The 22722-nt window shown below is 41.2% G+C and overlaps 2 protein-coding genes across 2 annotated transcripts in view; one reads left to right on the top strand and one right to left on the bottom strand.

The window, feature by feature from the left end:
* sec24a (SEC24 homolog A, COPII coat complex component) overlaps positions 1-4935 on the bottom strand; it is a 45771-nt gene extending 40836 nt beyond the window's left edge. The window contains exons 1-2 of the mRNA XM_056284448.1: positions 4620-4935; positions 621-1217 (exon numbers count right to left, since the gene is read on the bottom strand). Coding sequence (XP_056140423.1) covers positions 621-1217; positions 4620-4680 — 658 coding nt within the window. The 5' untranslated portion in view covers positions 4681-4935. The remainder of the gene's footprint in view (positions 1-620; positions 1218-4619) is intronic.
* A 574-nt stretch (positions 4936-5509) lies between these two features.
* Positions 5510-21983, top strand: sar1b (secretion associated, Ras related GTPase 1B). Its single transcript, XM_056284814.1, has 7 exons — positions 5510-5659; positions 10489-10564; positions 16110-16229; positions 16847-16912; positions 17601-17704; positions 17916-18047; positions 20120-21983. Exons 2-7 carry the CDS (start codon positions 10507-10509, stop codon positions 20234-20236), a joined length of 597 nt encoding a protein of 198 aa, XP_056140789.1. The 5' UTR covers positions 5510-5659; positions 10489-10506; the 3' UTR covers positions 20237-21983.
* Positions 21984-22722: the final 739 nt, after the last annotated feature.

Here is a 22722-nt window from a genome sequence, read left to right as displayed (position 1 = left end):
GCACCAAGCCCCTCTACTGGCTTCTGATCCGGAAATGATAGACAAAAGGACAACATGACAAGCAGCAGTAAACACAGATTAAGCACAAGAAACCACACGCTCATAACTTCAAATGCAAAAATTTACGAAATGATGTTTCAGCAAACGTAGTTGCCTTATTCAGGATAAAATTGGCTGTGTGGCTCCCTTTTCTTAATCTTTGGATACCAGTCCTTAACAATAAAGGTGTGCCTTGTTTTCTGTTTTTTCAGCAGTAGTTAACAGCCACTTTTCTGGAACGACACTGAAACCATGTTTCCGCTCAATAAAATGAAGGAGCTTAATATCCTAAAAATGGAAACGGAGCCATTTGATAAAAAGTCTCAAATGCACCGTTGGAAACAGGGTCGCATGAAACCTAACTACTGTTCCACAATTTGATCCAACCAGTCTTGTGAACTCAGATCTTTAAGAGGTTGCGTTAATTTGTAGACACCATAATAGAACTATAACCTTAATTTGAATATTCACCTTAAAATCAGATTGACTGCATGTAAACATAGACATTAACTCCTTAGATACCAGTGATGCTTTAGAAATGAATTTGAGATGACTGCATGTGCTTTTTAATGACCTCCTACCTGGCTGGGTGTATCCATGCAGGGAGGTTGGGGGCAGCCTTGGCCCTGGAGCCTGCATGGTGTTATGGGAGGCAGGGCCCGGTAGTGCAGAGCTGTAACCTGCTGATGTCTGTGTCAGTGGTACAGTCGCTGCAGAGCTTGCTGCTGGGCTCACATGATTATCCATGGGGCCTTGTGGCATTATATGCATAGGGTTTGGTGCCCCCATTGATGGGGGAGCGGTGCGGTACTGCCAGGCTTGAGCCACAGGCTGTTGGTAGTAACTATTAGCAGACACTGCTGGAGGCGGAGGAGTGTCCTGCATTGGGGGCATCCTAGGCCCAGGGCTGACTGACGGAGGGGGAGTACTGGATGAAGGACCTCCCAATGGTGGCCTGGTCAATGAGGGCTGGAGTGGAGGGGCCTGGTAGGAGCTAGATGGGGGTCCATGTTGGTAGGAGCTGGCAGGGGGCATAGGCTGGCGTGGGCCAAAGTTGTAGAGTCCAGGCCCAGGAACCATTGGGCTCTTCATGTGTATTGGATTATAGGGTGCTTGGTGAGCCATGTTGTAGCCCAGTCCTTGTGGCTGCTGCAGAGACACTGGGTTTTGTGTAGGACCTAGAAGACAGGGGCAAAATGATAAAGCCACATTAGAGACGGGGTCAATTGTCACTGATACCGGGGGATAAACCAGTTAATAAATTAGACCACATTTTAATAGTGATAACACATTTGGTCAGCCTTTACCCAGAACACCCCCCCAGCATTACTAAAATGTCATCAAAATAACTGCAACCAATAAAAAAATATATATTCTTTTTTAATCATCCTACTTTTATGACAGCAAATATTTGCATCTGACTAGAGTGACTAAAGACATACAGAGCAGGTGCTGACTATAATGAGTTAACTAAAAAAAAATATGAATAAAGATAAAACCGTCCATTCCATCCATTATCCGAACTGCTTATCCTGCTCTCAGGGTCACGGGGATGCTGGAGCCTATTCCAGCAATCATTGGACGGCAGGCGGGGGGACACTCTGGACAGGCCGCCAGGCCATCACAGAGCTAAAGATAAAACCCCTCACAATAGTGTGGTGTACTACCAACAATCTTGTCCTTAATGTGCAGAAGACAAAGGAGCTGATTGTGGACATCAGGAGGTCTAGAAGCTGCAGCCACTCCCCCATACACATCAATGGGGTGGAAGTGGAGCGTGTTTCCAGCTTTAAATTCCTTGGAGTCCACATCAGCGAGGACCTTTCGTGGACATTAAACACCCAGGCCCTTGTGAAAAAGGCCCAACAATGCCTGCATTTCCTGAGGAGGCTGAGGAGCGCCCGTCTACCCCCCAAAATTCTCACCAACTTCTACCACTGCACCATAGAGAGCATCCTGACCATCTGCATCTCAGTGTGGTATGGCAACTGCACCTCAGTAGACCAGAAAGCTCTGCAGCGGATCATCAAGGCGGCCCAGCATATCACCGGTACCCAGCTCCCAGCCATAAAAGACATTTATCACCAACGCTGCCTTCGAGGGGTCTCAGCATCAGCAGAGATCCCACCCCAACCATGGACTGTTCTCCCCCCTGCGCTCTGAGAGGCGTTACAGGAGCCTCAGAGCCCGCACTACCAGGCTCAAAAACAGCTTCTTTCCACAAGCTGTTGCCCACCTGAACCTGGCTACCCACTGAATGTCTGTAGATATTTTTTAAATATTTTGTACTCCAGCTCTTTTTTAACTTATTTTCAGCTTTGGTCTTCATGTGTGTATATCTTATACTGTGCTTGCTGTGTTTGTCTGTGTCTGTCTTGGACTGTTTGGTGAAGCCACAGCCCTCATTTCATTTTAACATGTGCCTGCACATTATTTTTAATGACAATAAAATTGAATTGAATTGAATAAACACCAAATGACTAATAAACTGACAATACCCAGGGTATAAACGAGTTACCTGGATTTAACATAATCTAACCTCTCCAACAATAAAGGAAAGCGTAAATACAATTGACATCCAAACTTAGTCGGTGCTGTTTCTTTTGTTTTTTAAAGTGGATATATTATACTTTCCCTATGCCTACTGTCCATTGGTATAAAGTAAACCATTTTTAATTCGAAATAAAGGGATATCAAGGAAATACTAAGCTACAAAAGGGTACTAGATACAGAATTTCAATAAGTTAACAGTTACAGCTGCTATATGGATGAAATCAGAAGGCAAATCTCATTAACGTCATGCCTTTTAAAACAATGATAGGTATTAATCTTTCCATTACAAAAAATATTTAAAAAGAATTCAGTAACAGTTGATGGGGTCATTACTTGGGACACATGGGACCAGCATCTTAGAAGTGGTAACTGTTGACCTGACCTGGTTACATAATATCAACAGCTTCACTACTATGCAATAAGCCACGTGCTAGGTAACAGACTAGGATAAATTGGTAGAGTGTTGTAGGATTAGAAAGCAACACCTCTCATAAGCGAAGATGAAGTTACATCCCCCTAAAGTCTTCTTTACTCCATAATGCATTGAAATCTTAAAAGTGCCTGGTTAGACACCATCCTTCTCCAATATGATGGATCTTTAAAAAGTCAGACTAACGTCTGAAATGATCGCAAAAAAAAACATTAATTGAAAACCAGTGAGATCAAGGAAAAAAGTCAATTCTAAAAGTAGTAAATGACAGAAGACAACAACAAAATTATCTTGGTAAAAATTAAATGATATAAACGATTGTCTAGAAGGTTTGATATAGCCTTAATTTAACCATGCTCACTATGTCCATCCAAATAAAAACTTGATGTAACCATTTTTCTTTTCATACCCTTACTCAGAATCCCCTATGTGAATGTCCCTCCAAAGCCCAGTGGGGTGTTAATGGCATGCATTCTTGAATCAGTTGCTATTGCCTACCCTATCATCTTCAGATTGCAGAGTTCAAAGAACAGTGCTCAGGTAAGTGTTATAACTGCATCTTTACTCCAAGGAGAGATAAGAGAAAGATTAAGGGTAAATGTGATGAACTACTTTAAATTAAATGAGTCATTGCAAACTACAACACACCACTTGCGGTGTTTTGAATTCAAACTGTCGCCACTTAATCCTTACGGCACACCAGAATGTCTTAATAAGCATAGCGATAAGAAAAAGACCCTGGGGTCTACACAGTCACGCGTTTGTCAGCGGTGAGTGGAGTTAGGACAGCTCCTTCGCTCTTAGAGACCTATCAATAAATGAACGAGAATGTTGGCTGAGACTGAAAAAACTTTTTGGCAACGAATCTGGCTCATCCCCAATGTGCCACATGTACAGTGAAACGTAGAATGCAAGGACAATAGGGTTTAGCTTCCATCTACAAATCCATATTGCTTAATAGCGGGGACGCGTAACAACTTTAACTCAGATTACTCTGCGATTACGAAATTGCTTTTAAATTTCTCCAGAAGGCATGGCTGGCGTCATGTCATGACAGATGAGTCTTTTAGCATCTTAGGGCTTGTCCAAGCGGCTCAATCGAAAGCGCTAACACCGTCACGACACAATAATTGATGTTGAACTAGTTGTAGGTGGTGGGAAATAGATTGCCATCTGTTCCCAACTTGTTGGTTTCCCATCTAGACAACGGAAAGTCATAGAAAGCTAACGCTGACTGTTCAATAGCAGCGTCGCTAACGATAGCTTTCCGTCTGCTCTCCTGTCTTCGCCCTGCCTTACCACTGTGGCTAACCACAACCGTAGTAGGTGCCGCTAGCAGGCTACCTGAAGTAAGAAGCCACTGGTACGCCAATCCCTCTTGGTGGCGTCAATCAAATACGTTGTATAGTTGGTCAGTCTTCAAATCGATAGTAATAATGCTGTAACGTTAATAGGTAAGCTAAGTAAGGAGACCCAGCAAGTTTAAACGTCTTCGGCATTAACGTGTTAGCTAATACTAACCCTGGTTAGCTGACTGACTTTAGCTCACTGGGGCACCGGGACAACATTAGTTTACAGAGCCATTAGCAATACTCACCATTTGCATAAATCTGCCCTGCTCCAGCCCCGTTCTGTGAGTTGAACCCCGTGTTTGACATCTCGAAATAAACACGGCGAACCAAATTCACAGTTGCCTGGTTGGCAGATAACTAAATAGGTTAGCTGCGCTTTAGCAAACCTAAGTAACTTGGCTGGCGCGAGTTAACGTAACCCGGCAAGGGCTAGATGTCCAATAAAAAGCTGCGGTTGGTATCGCCGTATCGTAGTTTCTGACGAAAAGTTAAGCAGAAAACTTTACGATCACAGGATCATGATTGAGGCCGATCCCGCTCGACCACCGACGGGTGTAGGCCTGGTCGGGATAATCGGAGTGAGACGCTTCTATTCTTCTACCGGAAATTGGGATTACCCAGCAGGATCAACGTAGACCTTCTCAGGCATGCGCAGTGTGTACACGTGGCATTTCCTCTTGTGCTCTGGATTTTGCAGTGTTACTGGAAACAAGAGAAGATAACGTAAATTCGTCAAAATGCGTTATCCGTCATTTAAATAATTTATTGATTCAATCATTTGTGTCTGAATCAGTAACGCATAATTACTTAATGAACCAACAAAACTGCGAAGTTAAAATCAGAACACTACAGCAGGGGCAATATAAAATCAATCAAAAAATATCACTTGACTTTCTGTTTCAAAAAGCTAAGAATCCGGGGGCGCATAGTTTGGGTGTTTAAAGAGCTTTGCCAGACAAATGAACAAGTCGACCATAGACAATTATTTCAATGGAAAATACCACTAAATATTGGTGCTGGACGTACGTGATAATAATAAAAAAAGATTAACGCCACTTCAATTGTTTTTGCGCCCCTTCCGGAAAGATGATAATGAAACATAAACAGGAAGCGGCTCGGCAGATTTAGGGAGTTGCTAGACAGCCATTGCAGTGTCGTGGCTCTATAACAAAACGGGGAAGGAAAAGAGGACCTGGATTTGCTGGCTCTACTTTGATCTGGGGACCGATTTTCATGGTTGTAAGAGCAATCAACCCTAACGAATTCATCCACGCGTATCTAACAGGTGAGTTTTAGGAGTATGACCTGAAAGAAAGATCGGAAAATTTGAAACATTGGTACCCCTGCTACCTCAGCCAGTCTACGCGGTTAGCAAGCTAGCATAGCTACTCTCGATACTCGCAGGATACTAGCGCCGCTAGCCTCTAGTTAGCTAACGTTAAATCGTTATGTTATATGACGCCGAGCCGTTAGACGTTCAGTATAACACTTGAGCTAGCTCGTCAATGAACTATTTTTTAGACACACGTAAACTATATATAGAGCAAAAATTATCATAATCATCGTTTTTCAATGTCGGGAGTGCCAACCATTAGCATCTCATCATAGCCGCTGATAAGCTACCGTAGACCAGAGTCCTTATTTCACCAACCTATATCGGACTGTAACACCACCTAGTCTTGAGTTTTCATCCAGTGGCACTTGTGTCATTTATATGGCAGAGGTTTACAGTCACAGCTAAAAGCCAAACGCTTAAACTTCTTGACTCAAACTATCTCCGTTGAAGTTGTGTTGAAGACACTATTGATCTTTGCTAGTGAACTAGTGCTGTGCAGAGCGTCAGGCTATATCTACGCGAGTAGGTAACAACAGCATCGGTCGAGGAGTGGCTAGGCGGAGCTATTGTCCGATCTAGTTTGGTGAACTACTGACTGCCCTGATGCCCTGACGATGCTGCGTTTTCTTTGAACAACATGACACGTCGCTAGTTAGCTCCTTGCTAACCGACCTGTTAGCCGGTCTCCCCCGTACTCGGTTATGTTTATGCGTGAATAGTCCGCCATTCCGAGATCCAATCTGACCTTTTTTGCCTACGCGTACGTAAGAATTCACCGGTTGTGGTTATACTTTCGCCAAGTTTTAGTGTTTTATGTTGTTGCATTGAATTATGACATCCGTCAGAATCATTTGACAGCCGGGCTAAGCCACATTCATTCATTGATTTTACTTCGTCTTGGTGAGAGAGCATATGGTTTGTTTAGGAGGTCACATACTTTTGATTTGTTGTTTAATGTCATCCCATGTCTGAGGTTATGAAAGATGTGAGAATTAGCATTGGCTAGCGCAAGATATGTAGGTTGAAGGAAAACTTACCCCACATGACACGTAGATTTATCTCAGCTTTCAGTCAAATGGAACCATTTGTTTAGAGTATTTGCTTTACAGTTACAACATCTACAAAAGTCGGTTTATGCATTCAAATATATAGTTGAAGCTGTGATATTTGGTTCTGACATCGATGTATGTATTGCTACAATGCTACCGGTTATCCATCATTTAGTGTTTGGCAACGGGAGAAAACTGTCAAAACCTGTTCAGTGATGTTTGACGAGGACTGCCTATTCAAGTGTTAACTTGTGGAATTTGATCTCTAGATCAGTTTTTTTTATATCTGTTTCATTGGGTAGACTTGAGTGTTGATTTTAGAGGCAAATCATTTCTTCTCCTGAACTACCATCAGATATGAATACAGAAAATGAAATATAGTCATGTCTGCTGTTTTGTATTGGAAGCTTTGAACCCACATATTCCCACATATGCAAATGCTGCATATTCTCAGTAAATTTGCGTTTGTGTTTTTGCGGCTTTCATTGAGGCTTTATGGCCTCAAAAGGCACGTAATGATGTCAAATGGCATGATGGATGCAGTAGGTGTCCTGTCTGTCCAAAGGTTTTTTTTTCTCCTCCTTTCTGTCACACGTGAGAGCCTCTAGTGCCAACTCACGGTGTTGCAGCAGCCGGCTGGGGTGGGCGGGGCGAGCGCAGGGGACCGGAGAGTGTGCCGCTGACGTGTAGTTCAGCAGCATTTGCACGGACTTGACCTTTGACTACTTTACACTTTGGCCCTCGAGTTGTTTTGTGTGTTACGCAACACGAGGCTACAGGTTTGGCATGTTCTGATGCCTTTTTCACCGTCTCTGCGAGAGATGGCCAATGCCCAGTACTGTAGATGACTTGGTCTTTTGGAGAAGGAAGAAACATTGACTTGCCTGTTTAGAGTTGAATTTTTTTTTCAGTTATGGAAGAATCCCCCCCCCCCTTTTTTTCTTTTTTGTCTATGAGGGACATCAATGCCTGTGATATTTTTAATGATGTGCTTTGTTTTAGTTAAAAACAAGCATGTAAGTAATCGAGAACAGAACGTGTCTGTAAATGTTCTCATTCATTCAGGTCATGGTTATCCAAAGGAGTTGAATCAAGTGCAACTGGACTTGGTATATATCCGTGTGATTCAACTCCTTTGGACAAGAACAGAACGTACTCTAGCAGCAGGCTGTTTTGTTGTTGTTGTTGTTGTTTTTTTTTTGCGGACTGAAATACAATCCGGTCAGATTGTACTCTGAAAGAAAGGCTTCATTCTTGAGGCCCTCTCTGTACATGTTGCATCCAACCTGTCTCTAACAGCCTGATGTGTGTGTGAGTCAGGGCTCAAGACGTTTGGGACAAACAGATCATGACGCCTCCAGGATGAAAGGGATTTTATGTATGATTGTTTATTTATTTATTTATTTTAAGCTATCACTTAGCAAATTACAAACTGAACCGAGCACTGACTGTCTTGTCATGCTGTTACTATAGTTACTATCACTGGCTGGATACTCGGTGTGAGGCCTGAAATGCACCTGCAGTACTAGTCCATCTATCCCCCCCAGTCACCAATGGCTTGCTGGCAGTACCTCACAAATATGTTGCGCTGGTTAAACAAAGTACAGATTGAGCAATAAGAGGGCACTGCATCACTTTCATCGAACCCGAGTAGGCCTACAAACCCCGAGTCTAAGATAAGGGCAAATTTCAAGGATGTATTTTTTTATTAGTCATTGGATTGAAACAGTCTAGCTACTAGCTAGCCAACTTTACCCAGCCACTCTGATGATGGGTCGCGGGTGGTAAAATAAAATAACACATCATTAATGAGGAAAATATTAATTCTCAAAAATGTGAGCAAAGCAGAGCTGCAGTCCACTGGTGCTGGTCCCCCCCACCCCCACCCATTTAATTTCACTCAGATGTTAAGAGAAGCTCTGTGCTCGGAGAGTTAAAATTTTCTCCTTCCATCTAGAGCAGGTGGTCTCCTTGGACACAGTGAATGAAACACACGGATAGGCTGATAGTTCAATTTGTTTTAGTGGGACCTTTTTTTCTATAGGGCTAGCAATAATAATATTCCATAATGATTCTGCCTAGGAGCCTTTTCACCAAATCAAATCAATTTATTTTTTACTTCTCTCCAGAAACAAGGAAGCTCTGCATGACACAAAATGTGAAAGAAAAATTCTTCCTGAATAGAACCTTAGAATGATGTGTTCAAATGTTCTTGTTAAATTTTGTTTTTGGTGAGAAACTTGAATAAACACAGCTGTTTGAAGGAAAAATTTGTTGATATTTTCACAGCAATATAAAATAGATATTATAGAGGGAATGATACCGTTTAATTTCCTACACTAATTCTGAGCAGCTTATAATACATAATTAGAAGTACTAATGTTGAGATTTTTTTTAATCAGTGCGATTATTTAACTAAAAATACAATCATTTATTTCCTAATCAGTTGAATAGTGAGGTTTTTATGCAAATAACCACTATAGATGACAATAAAGTAAAAAGACAACATTTAGAATTTGGGACGGTTTACACTGATTTTGATGGTTCGAATTATTTTTTGGGACGGTGGTGAAAAAAGTTAGTCTGGAGCCTGTGTGTGTGTGTGTGTGTGTGTGTGCGCGCGCGCGCATGCATATATGGTTTCAAGTTTATTTGTCATGTGTTCAAAAACAGACGGCTGATTAGAAACAATTAAATACTTGTTCACGGATGCATCACACCATTTAACAGAGATAACTGACAGATTCACATCACCCCATAAGTGCATACCAAGTGTACAAAGTGCAACAATGCACTAGCACGTGTGTGAGCTTTGTTCCGGAACGACTGTCTACTGCACCAATTAGGACTAGGCATTATATCGATATCATGATATGAGACTAGATATCGTTTGGGATTTTGGATGTCTTAATATCATGATATGGCATAAGTGTTGTCTTTTCCTGGTTTTAAAGGCTGCATTACAGTAAAGGGAAATAATTTTCTGAACTTACCAGACTCTTCTAACTGTTCTATTAGCCTTTACCCACTTAGTTATTCTATAGGCATTACTGATAGGTAGTATAACCACTAGTTATTCTATAAGCATTTATCAAAAATCTGATTGTGTAAATGTTTTGTGAAAGCACCAGTAGTCATCCCCACAATATCGATAATGTGGGAGGATGGTGGAGCAAATTCACGTTTGCAGCAGCCTCACCCTTTTGAGGTTTATGGAAATGAGCTGTGATCTGGCCTTACAAGTTCTCTCTGCTCTGTAGCCTGAGACCATAAACATCATTTTATTTTTTTCTATTGGCAAAGGTGTCTTCAGCCGTAGTCCACAGAGATCCTCTCTCTACCAGGCATTGCAACAATACTGTACATTAAATTAACAGTGATAGCATTCATAATGTTTAGAACTTGAGGCCTATTTTATGAAGCTGTAAAAACTACTGCGATATCAGTTGCAATCAGATTTGACGATGCATACTGTATAACAATTACAAGCTTTTTTTTAATTCCCATGGCAACTCATTATATGAAGACAGTATTATGTGTCTATTATATCAGAGGTTAAGTTAATTTTCAAATCCCTGGTAGAGTGGAATGGTGGGATCTTGGCTAAAATAAAATGTCCCGACTGACTACAGACTTTCCTTTGATGCATACTTTGGTTAAGCTGTTGTTTTAGTTTCTCCTCTGATTTAAACATTCATGTCTTTTCACCCCCTTTTATTTGCATTTCAGGATTCAACAACTCCGGATATGTCATTCTTACTTGATTGGATATATAGTGGTTTCAGTAGTGTACTGCAGTTTCTAGGTGAGTACTGTTGACTACAGACACACACACGCACACTCTCTCTCAGTCTCATCTGCCTATGATTGCAATTGGTGTTTTGGTAGTTCTTGATCATAGCTAACAAAAAACCATTTGCAGGACTCTAACTTTAGAAACCTTAATTACGCACTTGATATGGCAATGGATCATCAAATCAAGGTCTGTGTGTGGGTGGGGCTCATAAGTGTTGGTAGATTAATATCCTACCATCACACTGATGAATTGTTTTCTTGCTGAACATGGTTTAGCCATCATTAAACACGAGTTGACTGACAGGCTTGAACGGAAACATGTAAATTTATAACAAATTTGAGCTGAATTGGTGCACAAGAATCACAAGAGCAAACAAAACCCCGAAGACCTGTGTGTTTCTATCAAGACATTCAAGGGTAAGCTTTCAATGCAGTCTGTTGACTGCTGTCTTGCAGCTCGGAAGACCTATTCAGACACAATACTGGTAATCACTTTGAATTTGTTAAAGCTACAATCTTGACGATAGGTCTAATCCTTAACTTGAAACCTGTAGTGGTATAAAGTATTTTTATGGGTGTATAAATTCTCTAAATCCCAGAGATTATTTCAGTACGAAACGGAGTCACCAGTGTTGTATCAGCGCCTTCCCCACCACTAAACAAATTTTTTTTTAACTTGATGTTGGTGTCATATGAGTTTGGTGTCATATGAGTTTGGTCTGCAATATGTTTGTTAGCCGTGACAACATAGACTCTTTTGTAGTTGTCTCTTCTTCTGGTTAAAAGATAAACACTGTGCTGTATCAGAAAATGACAGATGCAGAATACATTTTTATACATTTATTTTGACATTTGTTTGAACTCAAGTCCTCAGGATTGTAACTGATCAACATGGTTAAAAAGCAATGAATATCCCTCGGCATCTCTCGCATGAATATGATAGTACTGCCAGAGGCCTCAGTGTCAGCAAGGCTTGACAGGGTTTTTTGATCAGAAGAGCAACTTAAGCTAACTGTTAAGCCGGCCGCAGGTCAGCCCTGCATCTTAAACCATTAGCTGAACAGTGAGAAGGTTGGCCTGTCGTACTGTATAACTGTAGACTTGTTTCCTAATGCTCAGTGTTGTCCCCTTCAAGGTAGAAGGCAGTAAGGAGGGAGCTCTATCACAAGTCTGTGTTTTACTATGTGCCCAACTGCCAGGATAATTGGGGGGGGGGGGGGGAAACAAGATAATCAGGGAGGCACCACTCCCTAGATGATTCATACTACTAGATTGTATGGGTGGAAGGTTACTGTCTACACGGTGTAGAGCTTTTTAGTTTGAACAGTAACACTGACAACCTTATGGGTTCTAGCCCCACTGCCCATGCTAAAAACCTAACCTACCCTCGTGGTACTTGGAAGTACTGTATTTCCCAGACTATAAGTCGTTTTTTTTTGTTTTTTTTTATTCGTCTGGCTGGTCCCTGAGACTCTCCAAAGTGAATTATACATTGTAATTTTGGCAGACAAATACTCTGCATTTCAACCAAGGCCACAAGATGCCACTGTTCAATCCTTGTTACTCAATTGAAACTACTGTACTACCACATAAATGTGACATGTTTTTCCTCGCAACGTGTTTTTTGCCTAGTGCGACTTATACCCCGGTGCAACTTGTAGTCTGGGACATACAGTATACTTTGGCCAAAAGCATCATCTAATTAGCATATATTATTTGAATACAAGAGGCCTTTAAAGCAAAACTCTTGAGATGAGGAACAACATTGCTTGACATACCCCACCACCCAACTCCAAGACTGGTCAGTTCTAGACTACATGGGTAAAAAGTCGAAGTAATATTGTCATCCCTAGAAAGCTCTAGTTTGTGTCCAGGACAAAGCAGTGTGACGTGGTTCCCTGTTCACCCTGTCAGACAGGTAAAAGGTGCTGCTGTTGTCTTCCCATGAGTAATGATGACATCAATAAGAACTGACTCAGCCAGAAATGAATGGTATCCGCTATATTAGCAGTGTAGTGTGATAAACACAGGATGGTCTCTCATTACCTCATAACCTCTTTCTCGGTACTGAGTTGTAAAGACTTTCAGGGAAGGTTGGCCAAGAGCATTTTCACATAAAATTTGCTCTTTGGAAAGTCTGAAATTCAAGTCAACAGTGTTGTTTCATTGCAGTCTATATGGTTTGTTTGACATTGGCCAAAACCAGGCATATCATTTGATTAAAGTCCAGCTCAAAATGAGGAAATAATTACCCACCGTGCATTACGCTCATGTTACCAGCAGGTCGTAGGGTTTGCTTTTATCTTGGTAACTAGCCACAGCGAATGAAAAGTTTGGCAGAAGATGGAGCAAGCTTATTGACATGAGTCACGGGTTCACAAAAAAGTAGTAAAATGCTTCTGAATTGTAAGGGTTGAGGACCATGAAATTTAAAAGAAAAAAAAACCTATTAAAGCTATCAAAACGTTCTACCAGAGAACCCTCAGGACATTGCATCATGTCATCATTTACATGTTTTGCTTCAGACTTTATTGAAATTGCTTTCATACCAGAAATGGTCTTCACCCAAATTCAATTGGAAATAGACCAAGACGTCTGAATTTTTGGAAACATTTTTGATTAGTTGGGTGTGTGCCTGAGTCCCCAAAGTCTTTGCATCTATGATGATGCAAAGATGTGGATTTAACTAAAAGTTGATACGGTCTGCACTACAGGATTTAGCACAGGTGTGAAAGCCACCGTTTTTGTAGTGTTCATTTGTTATGACTATATTACACCTCTACTGAAAGTTAAAATTTCCAGGACATCTGGGTAGCGTGGCAGTCTATTCCATTGCCTACCAACACAGGGATCACCGGTTCGAATCCCCGTGTCACCTCCAGCTTGGTCGGGTGTCTCTACGGATACAATAGCTTGTTTGCATATGACGCGCAAACTGTAGGTGGGGGGCAGGAAGTGATTTTCTACATAGGAAACACTATCACAAACTCTCAAAATGCCGGTTGCTCACATCGATTAAACCGAGAAACTACGAGGAGTGTTTATCAAGTACCAAAAGCTGTTGTTCATAAGGAGTGGAAATACAAGAAATTGATCGAAAACGCCGGAAAAAAATGGCTTGCGAACCATTGTCTGCGTTCGAGAGGAGCAGAGTCGGATAACTCCTGCCTCGATAGCAGGCAAGTCTTTCAATTCAGTTAAAAAAAAAATCACACTTCATAACATAAGGATCATGTCCAACATATCTTGCTTTCTGTTTATATCTTTCTCTCATAATATCGTCTAAACTAGCACAGTTCGGGCTAAACTAGCTCCATTTTGTCCATTCTGCTTTTCACTTCCTGCCCTCCATCTCAATCTCGTGCGTCATCAGAATCACGTGACTGCAAACCGGCTATTGGCTGTGTCTGCAGGTGGGAAGCCGGATGTGGGTGTGTGTCCTGGTTGCTGCACTAGTGGCTCCTCTGGTCGGTCAGGGTGCCTGTTTAGGGGGGAGGGGGAACTGGGGGGAATAGCTTGATCCTCCCATGTGCTACGTCCCCCTGGCGAAACTCCTCACTGTCAGGTGAAAAGTGGGGGCTGGCGACTCCACATGTATTGGAGGAGACATGTGGCAGTCTGCAGCCCTCCCTGGATCGGCAGAGGGGGTGGAGCAGCGACCCTCAAGTAGTTTTCCGTCGAGTGTGATCTGTACATGATTCTGTTTGCATAGCAACAACCCCCCCCCATCCTACACATTTAAAACGGTGACAAACGAGTGTTGTTGCAGGAGTTTTTTAACAGGAAAGATGACATACAGACAGTGTGTTTTAATATCACATAAGTGTGTTTTAATATCACATAACTATTTCTCATCTCTTTTGCCTTTCCATTTTTTTCTTTTGTTTTAATAAATGTAAAACACATGGCCAGGAATCGAGCCCTCACCTGTAAAAGACATGTCTGCACATTTATCAAAATGGAGCTTTTAGTTTATTTCCATGTAACAAGAACTTTGTTCTTTTTTTTGTCACATTTACTTTTGTAAGTTTGGGCACTTTCTTTAGGGGGAACAGCTTTTTTTTAAAATTATTATTATTTTGTGGGCATAGTAATAATGAATGGATCTAAGAAGTGGGTTGGGTCTCTCCTTCAGAGTAGCGTGGGGTGGAACAAGGCCACACAGCAAACGGGAGGAGATTTTTAATAAATATTGACTAACCATTTCTCACCCTTGTGAGGTTTGTTGTCAAAATTGCCTAGATAGCACAAGTAATGATCAGACAAAACTATTTAACTGTGAATGAAATTATTAAAAAAAGAAATAGCTTGATGGTAACATGCATGGACTGTGGGAGGAAACCGGAGCACCCGGAGGAAACCCACGCAGACACGGGGAGAACATGCAAACCCCACACAGGACGACCCGGGACAACCCCCAAAGTTGGACTACCCAGGGGCTCCAACCCCGGACCTTCTTACTGTGAGGCGACCGTGCTAACCACTGCGCCACCGTACCACCCTGGCCAGATACAATTGGGGAGAAAAGGAGGGGGGGGGGATTAAAGGGGGAAAAAATCCAGAATAATATAGGTAAATTTAAATCTTGAACCAACTGTGCAGCCTGAATGTTTGAAAATTAGGCCCCCTTGTAATGATTAAGTATCCTTAAGAAAATTAATACCTATGGGGTCTACAACCTGTAACAGACATAGGAGGGACCAAAATGCTTATTGATTCGGGAATACATACAATTGTTACTTTTCTTTGGTCATTGCACATAGTAATCAAAGGGCTGCATGATTAAGGCAAAAATAATCATCTGGATTGTGTTTCTAGATATTGTTATTAATGTAATAACATTATTAGTCACAGGAAACAATTGTTTTATTAGATATTTGTAAGTAATAACATTGGGCTTGTACATTCTGTATCACTTGCTTTGTTGCCACCTTTCCCCAAAAAATGCTCTATATGGGAAGAGAGAAAAAGCCAATCTTCTTTTGTTTTGGTATCATGGATGCATGTTGAAAAAGTTTGCAATTGATCGTATGTAATGGAAGCACTTGATTAAACCAGTGGCAACTTTCAGATGCATTAACAATTTTAATTTGAACATTTAAACATCACAGAATTGCAGGATTATTAAGACGCATCTCAGTTCGATATCAGATTAGCTCCAATTGATAATGAAGCCCAACTCAAAGGAGGAGCAGAAGTTGATTTCGATGAAAGAGTCAATATTGTCTGTACATATTACATGTTCATGCAGGTAATAAAAGGGGATTTGCTGTAAAAATAAGTGGAGCACACTGGCTTTTTTTTGTTTTTTGTTTTTTTACATTATATAAAAGTATTTATGTTTGATGTGAAGGTACATTGCTGAATTCAAGTTTGGGCTCGACAACTCAAAGTTTAATGTGTTCAACATTAATTTGTTCAAAATTCAAAGTTTTCTCATGTGTTAAGGATCCAAAGTCTTGAGTTTTGATGTTTGATCTGATTTTTTAAAACACTCATCTGAAAACCATGGAACATTTCCAAAGAAATGTGATGTGCTTCTGGCTTTGTTTCAGGGCTGTACAAGAAATCTGGCAAGTTAGTATTTCTTGGCCTGGACAATGCTGGCAAGACAACGCTATTGCACATGCTCAAAGACGACAGACTGGGACAGCATGTGCCAACTTTACATCCGAGTGAGTTGATATCTCATTTCTATCCGTCCATCCGTTATCCAAGCCACTTATCCCAGTTTGGGTCACGGGATGCTGGAGCCTATGCTCTCACATACACTCACTCGCATGTGTACACACACAAAATAGGCATACATGCACATAGGGGCGCACACACACATTTAGTCATTCATTAGTTGAAAGCTGTCCATGCGTGGAAACAGCAGATTTGGAAAGTTCATGATGAGCACAGTCCCAACAGTGCTGCCATTGACTTGCTAGGAAAGATTTTGAATTACATTCAGTGATTGGTGCATTGCAGATTCACTTTAAGTGCGGTACTCCTACCCAAGGTCTCCAAGGGAGAAATTCTCTTTTCACCCACCTCTAGCACCTCCACTAAAAGTTCAAAGTGCAACATCAGCCACAGGTTCACCTCTGAAGCTAAAAAGGATTCAGTGTCTCACCCAGAGACACTTGAGTAGTTCAGATGGTTTTAGTCTCCCTTTTGGAAGCCAGTCGACCTCAACCTCATGCCACCCTGTGCAGATGACTTTTGTACACTATAATCTGTCAGCTACTTCATAATTTATCAAGAGATTTTCAGCCATAACCATGACTTTTGTGTTTTTCTCCACCAGCCTCGGAAGAGCTGACGATTGCTGGCATGACCTTCACCACCTTTGACCTTGGAGGCCATGCACAAGGTGTGTTTCTCCGATTTGCATTTGTAATGATAACTATTATGACAGTGCCTTTCAAAGTAGTGTTAATTGTCACTTATTTCTCTACCAGTATATCCAGTCAGGATCACCAAATTGAAATGCATGCTCTGGTAAACTAATTTCTCTTAATGGAGAGATGTGTAATCATTCTGAGTAGAAATTGATAAAGTACCATGACGAGCACACAAAGGAGCTTATTTTTGTCTACTGCCAGCACGTTTGCTGGGTAGCAACCTGGACAGATGTATAAATACAGCTGGAGGTCTTTTAAGCTCTAAGCTGTCTTGTTGCCTGCAAGCTCAGACCCTACGAAAACTAAGCCTGAGGTGAATAGCAAAACCTCATTGGTGTGTGCTTGCAAATAATGACTGCGAAAATTATTAATGAAAATACACAGCCCAATGTTTTAACTTGAAAATCTTCAAAAATGGACCCAAGTGAAATCTTTTAAATCTGCCAATAGCCGTGGGGTTCCATCAGGCTGATTGGGTAGCAGCCTTTAAAACACTGGTACTGCTGTTTTTGTGGCACATGCATGTGTACACGACACACATTTTTCTGTGCACTTCGTTTTCTTATTGCCCTCTGTTGTACCAGATTGTGTATTATCACAGCTGTATATTTTGTTGATCATTTGCTTTGTTTTTGTGAATGTTTGTTCTTTCACCAGCCCGCAGAGTCTGGAAAAACTACCTCCCTGCCATCAATGGTATCGTCTTCCTCGTGGATTGCGCAGACTACACCAGATTGCCCGAATCAAAAACAGAGCTTGATGTAAGAATCTGCTCGACCAACTTTATTTATTGATTGTATATACTCATATATGTATGTCATCTTAAATTTCAGAAAAAATTTCCATTGATGACATGCAGCAAAGGCAGTAGTCAGAATTTCTTTGAGTTTCAGAGCTTCCTTAATCAGTTTCCCAGTAAAACTAGTGCAGCCTTTGTTTGGTCAGATGGTAACATCTCCTCTACGCTCCCAGGCACTCATGACAGATGAGACCATTGGAAATGTGCCTATTTTGATCCTGGGCAACAAGATCGACAGACAAGAGGCCATCAGCGAGGAGCGGCTAAGGGAGATGTTTGGACTGTACGGACAGACAACGGGCAAGGTGGGCAAGGATCCAGTCCAATATGACCCAAACACTGCCATTTAAAATAATATCTGACCTAGGAGGAATAGTAGCTGTTTTCAATGGATATATTGAATGGGATAATGGTCCCAACTTGTTGCTCTGCAGTTCTGTAAGCTTTTTTTTTTTTGAAAACTATTCCAAAATACAGTGAATATAGCATGTTTACTTACAAGGACAAGTAGCTCCAGATAATACTTTTAATTCTTAGTAATTCATAAATGATAAAGTAATAACTTAAAACTTGTTTTTTTCCAATTGTCAAGATCATGTATTTGAGGAAGAAAAATTATTTAATGTGGTTCGAAAAAAACAACGGAGTCTGAGAGAAACGTGTGTTGGTCGCATCATTTCCTTCACAAAGTTCATTGCTCTGTCCTAGAAACACACTGGCATTCTCCAGTGTAGAGTAATAGTCTAAACTTGATTTTTGATTATTGCCAACATGTCTGGTTATAGATGCCGTTTCAGACGCACCATGACTACCACCGAGGCGTTGCAGTATTTATAGGCGTGGGCCGGGGCCATTTTAAATTGTTTGAAAAATAGTATTAAGTTGTTAAAATGTTAATTTTGGTGTCAGTCGTTTCTTAACAGACATGCTAACATATGCCATGCATTAATATTTCAATTGGGTAATTATCTTGACAGAATATAGAGTTTAAAAACCGGCTGTCATTTTAGGTAGGAGTGAAATCCCGGTTATTCTACTGTTAAAGCAGAGTCTGTCAAAATGGAGTACAGTAGATGCATTACACAAAAGATTTTCAAAGAGCTCATTTGTGGAGAGAAATGTCTGGAACCTAAATTATTCTGGAAAACAGGCACTTCAGGTTCAGTTGTATTGCCCCGAAGCGTACTCCTTGCTGAAATTGCAGAGTAAAGAACAGTTTGCCAGGTTTGTATTTTCCATCAGAGCAAATGTTGCTAAATTAGTCTGCAAATTAGAATTTGGTTAACTAAGAAAAATGATTCTGAAATTGCATATCACCAGACAAATTGAAATGACATAGGGGACTCCACAGGGAGGGCCAATTGATTGTGCTGTTAGATTTTTCTTTGTTGCTTTTCCCATTTTGAGAATGTGTGGGCTCGCCTTGCTTTTTGTGTCATCCACAGCATTATTAAAACACAAGTGTCTTAAAGTTATAATCCTGAATATGGTCATTTATAGTAGTGCTGTTAATTGCAGTGGTATTTTATTTGAAATCCTAGAGATGCAGTTAAAACCCAAAGAGTCACCAGTGTTGATCTCTTGGTAAAGGTCTTCTATAAGTCTGCTCTGCCAGGCGTGCTTGTAAGCCACAATACTGCCTCTTCTTTGAACCCACTGCTACTGGCGTTATCCTGCATTTGGCTGCTATGCTTTTTTTTGAGGGGGGGGGTCCTTTTAACCCCCCCCCCCAACTGTACCCGACCAATTACCCCACTCTTCCGAGCCATCCCGGTCGCTGCTCCACCCCCCCTGCCGTTCCGGGGAGGGCTGCAGACTACCACATGCCTCTTCCGATACATGTGGAGTCGCCAGCCACTTCTTTTCACCTGACAGTGAGGAGTTTCGCCAGGGGGACATAGCGTGTGGGAGATCAGGTGCCCCGACTGACCAGAGGAGGCGCTAGTGCAGCGACCAGGACGCATACTTAATCCAGCTTCCCACCGGTAGACACGGCCAATTGTGTCTGTAGGGACGCCCGACTAAGCCGGAGGAAACGTGGATTCGAACCGGCCGCTATGCTCGGAAGCCTACGCTACCTGGACGTCCGCTATGCTTTTAACTTAAAACATTATCAGCTGTATTATTTTCTCAGGAAAGTCCTACCCAGCAGTAGCCATGTCAAAATGAGTGACAAAAGTAATCATGGTTTACATATTTGTGGATTCGCTTTAGTCTTAAGTACAACTGTGATGGAAAGGATCAAAAAGTTTTTTGGTTGTTTTTTTTTTGCATATAAATCTTCAGGATTGTTACTTCAACTGTATAAATTTCTCTTTATCCATTTACCAAGGAGGGGAAGTATTTCTTTTTAAAAAAAATTTTTTCCCCTTCGCAGGGCAACATTCCCATGAAGGAGCTGAACACGAGACCACTGGAGGTGTTCATGTGTAGTGTGCTGAAGAGGCAGGGCTACGGCGAGGGTTTCCGTTGGCTCTCCCAGTACATCGACTAAAGCAGCCGTGTCCAATAACATCGTTCGCCGCCACCACCACCAACGGTGGCGCTAAAACCCGACTACCCAAATGCCCACTGTTGCCACCGGTACCACCATCTTCAGCCCAACGTTTGGTTCAATAAATCTGCCTCCACTAACAGAGACACAAGTACAACTTGAATCCAATAGACTTTTATTGGCTGAACGTTTCATTACACATATTAAGAAAACAAACATGTACCTGGTACACACACACGCCTCTCCCATTGTGTGTGTGTGTCTCTCTCTCTATATCTGTCTCTGTCTCTTTCTCTTTCCCAGTGTATATTTGCAAAGTAACATGGCATCAGTTCTGCAACAAAGGTGTTCAAATTCAGAAGGATCAATCTTTTCTAGATCATGGCCACTGTTTTCGGCCTTCTTTCAATCTTGCCCTCCCCTCAAGTAGTTTTCCGTCGAGTGTGATCTGTACATGATTCTGTTTGCATAGCAACAACCCCCCCCCCCATCCTACACATTTAAAACGGTGACAAACGAGTGTTGTTGCAGGAGTTTTTTAACAGGAAAGATGACATACAGACAGTGTGTTTTAATATCACATAAGTGTGTTTTAATATCACATAACTATTTCTCATCTCTTTTGCCTTTCCATTTTTTTCTTTTGTTTTAATAAATGTAAAACACATGGCCAGGAATCGAGCCCTCACCTGTAAAAGACATGTCTGCACATTTATCAAAATGGAGCTTTTAGTTTATTTCCATGTAACAAGAACTTTGTTCTTTTTTTTGTCACATTTACTTTTGTAAGTTTGGGCACTTTCTTTAGGGGGAACAGCTTTTTTTTTTAATTATTATTATTTTGTGGGCATAGTAATAATGAATGGATCTAAGAAGTGGGTTGGGTCTCTCCTTCAGAGTAGCGTGGGGTGGAACAAGGCCACACAGCAAACGGGAGGAGATTTTTAATAAATATTGACTAACCATTTCTCACCCTTGTGAGGTTTGTTGTCAAAATTGCCTAGATAGCACAAGTAATGATCAGACAAAACTATTTAACTGTGAATGAAATTATTAAAAAAGAAATAGCTTGATGGTAACATGCAGTAAGAGACAAAGAAGGAGGAAAATTAAAATGCACACTTGTGTATACGTAAGTGAGGTTGGCATATTTGTAACATCTAGAAGTTGTCAACGTTAGAAGTCCATTATCCAAAGGAATTGCCCAGCAGACCTCTCACAGGGTGGAACAAATGACCAATTGTGGATAACCGAGGACATAGTCCAACTGAAGAAACAGATAGATTCGCCTGAGACAACACTAAGAAAGGGACCATATATCTATATCAATGTACGATATGTACATGAGCATCGTACATGGACATTTTCTTCTTTTTTTTTTCTTCCTTTTTACAAAGCCGTATACCCTGGTCCATGTGCATTACCAGAAACTATTATGCATGCCTTGTTCTTTTGATAATTTTTTTAAAGACCATTATTCCAGCAAGTGTAACGCAAAAAGCAGATGCCAAAATTAACAATGTTAAGAAATTGGAGAGCTGACTGTCATTTTTTTTAAAGGAAAAATAATGGAATGGTGCCTAATACACTTTTTTTTTCCTCCCGTCCCTTTGTGTCTCCTTTATTTCCTCATGACTCCATGATGAGCTGTTCCAACGAGGGAGAAACTTGCTGTTGTTTGCATCATAAAAAAAATGTAATAAATGTTTGCAATGAATAAGGCTGAACACTTGTCCCCAGTGAGGATTCGGTTTCATTGTTTTCTTCTGCTTTACTTGTTCATCTTTGGATAAGTGCATCTCTGACATGAACTAACCCACATTGCAAGAACATCTATATACTGTAGTTTGCAACAACCCCAAACATGTAAGCCCTCTCTCACACTTTTTGCTCCACCTACAGAGTGCTACTGTCTATGTCCATTTTCAGCAGAGTGGGGCTCCAGGTCCAGGCATTTCTCTCCTCCTGCCCCAAAATGGTAGGAGTGAACTCCTGTCTTCCATCAGGCCTCAGGCCTGTGGGCTGGCTTATTTCATTCAAGAAAGGCCTAAAACATTGCTTTTCCAGGCCTACATTTAATCCATAGATGGTCCTGGGCATGGCCGTGATGTGAATTTTTGGCATCATCCATCTGCTGTGGAGCCCCCTGTTGCTTTATTATTGCTTAATTATTGATCTACCTGCTGTGCACTTAAATTGCAATAGAAATGAGATGCACTCTTTGCTTTGACATATTACTGTCGGTTCTGTAAGGTACCTGGCTTTATGCCCAAATATATCTGCCAATAGCTGTATCTTTGTAGGTCACTTTTGATAAAAGCAGTTTCTAAATAAGAAAGGTATACGGTATAGTACACTTTTTAATTCATAGCTCCAAGTATAGTTCATGCATAAACATGCTAAAATAAGAACAGCTTCATAAACTGTGGAAATGAAACCACAAAAAAATAATGTTGACATTACACCTCTAGAGGGTGTGCAAGACA

This window comes from Lampris incognitus, chromosome 8, assembly GCF_029633865.1.
Source record: "Lampris incognitus isolate fLamInc1 chromosome 8, fLamInc1.hap2, whole genome shotgun sequence".
Taxonomy (NCBI): domain Eukaryota; kingdom Metazoa; phylum Chordata; class Actinopteri; order Lampriformes; family Lampridae; genus Lampris; species Lampris incognitus.
The sequence above is the reverse complement of the archived record's forward strand: the minus strand, read 5'-3'. Positions and strand labels throughout refer to the sequence as shown.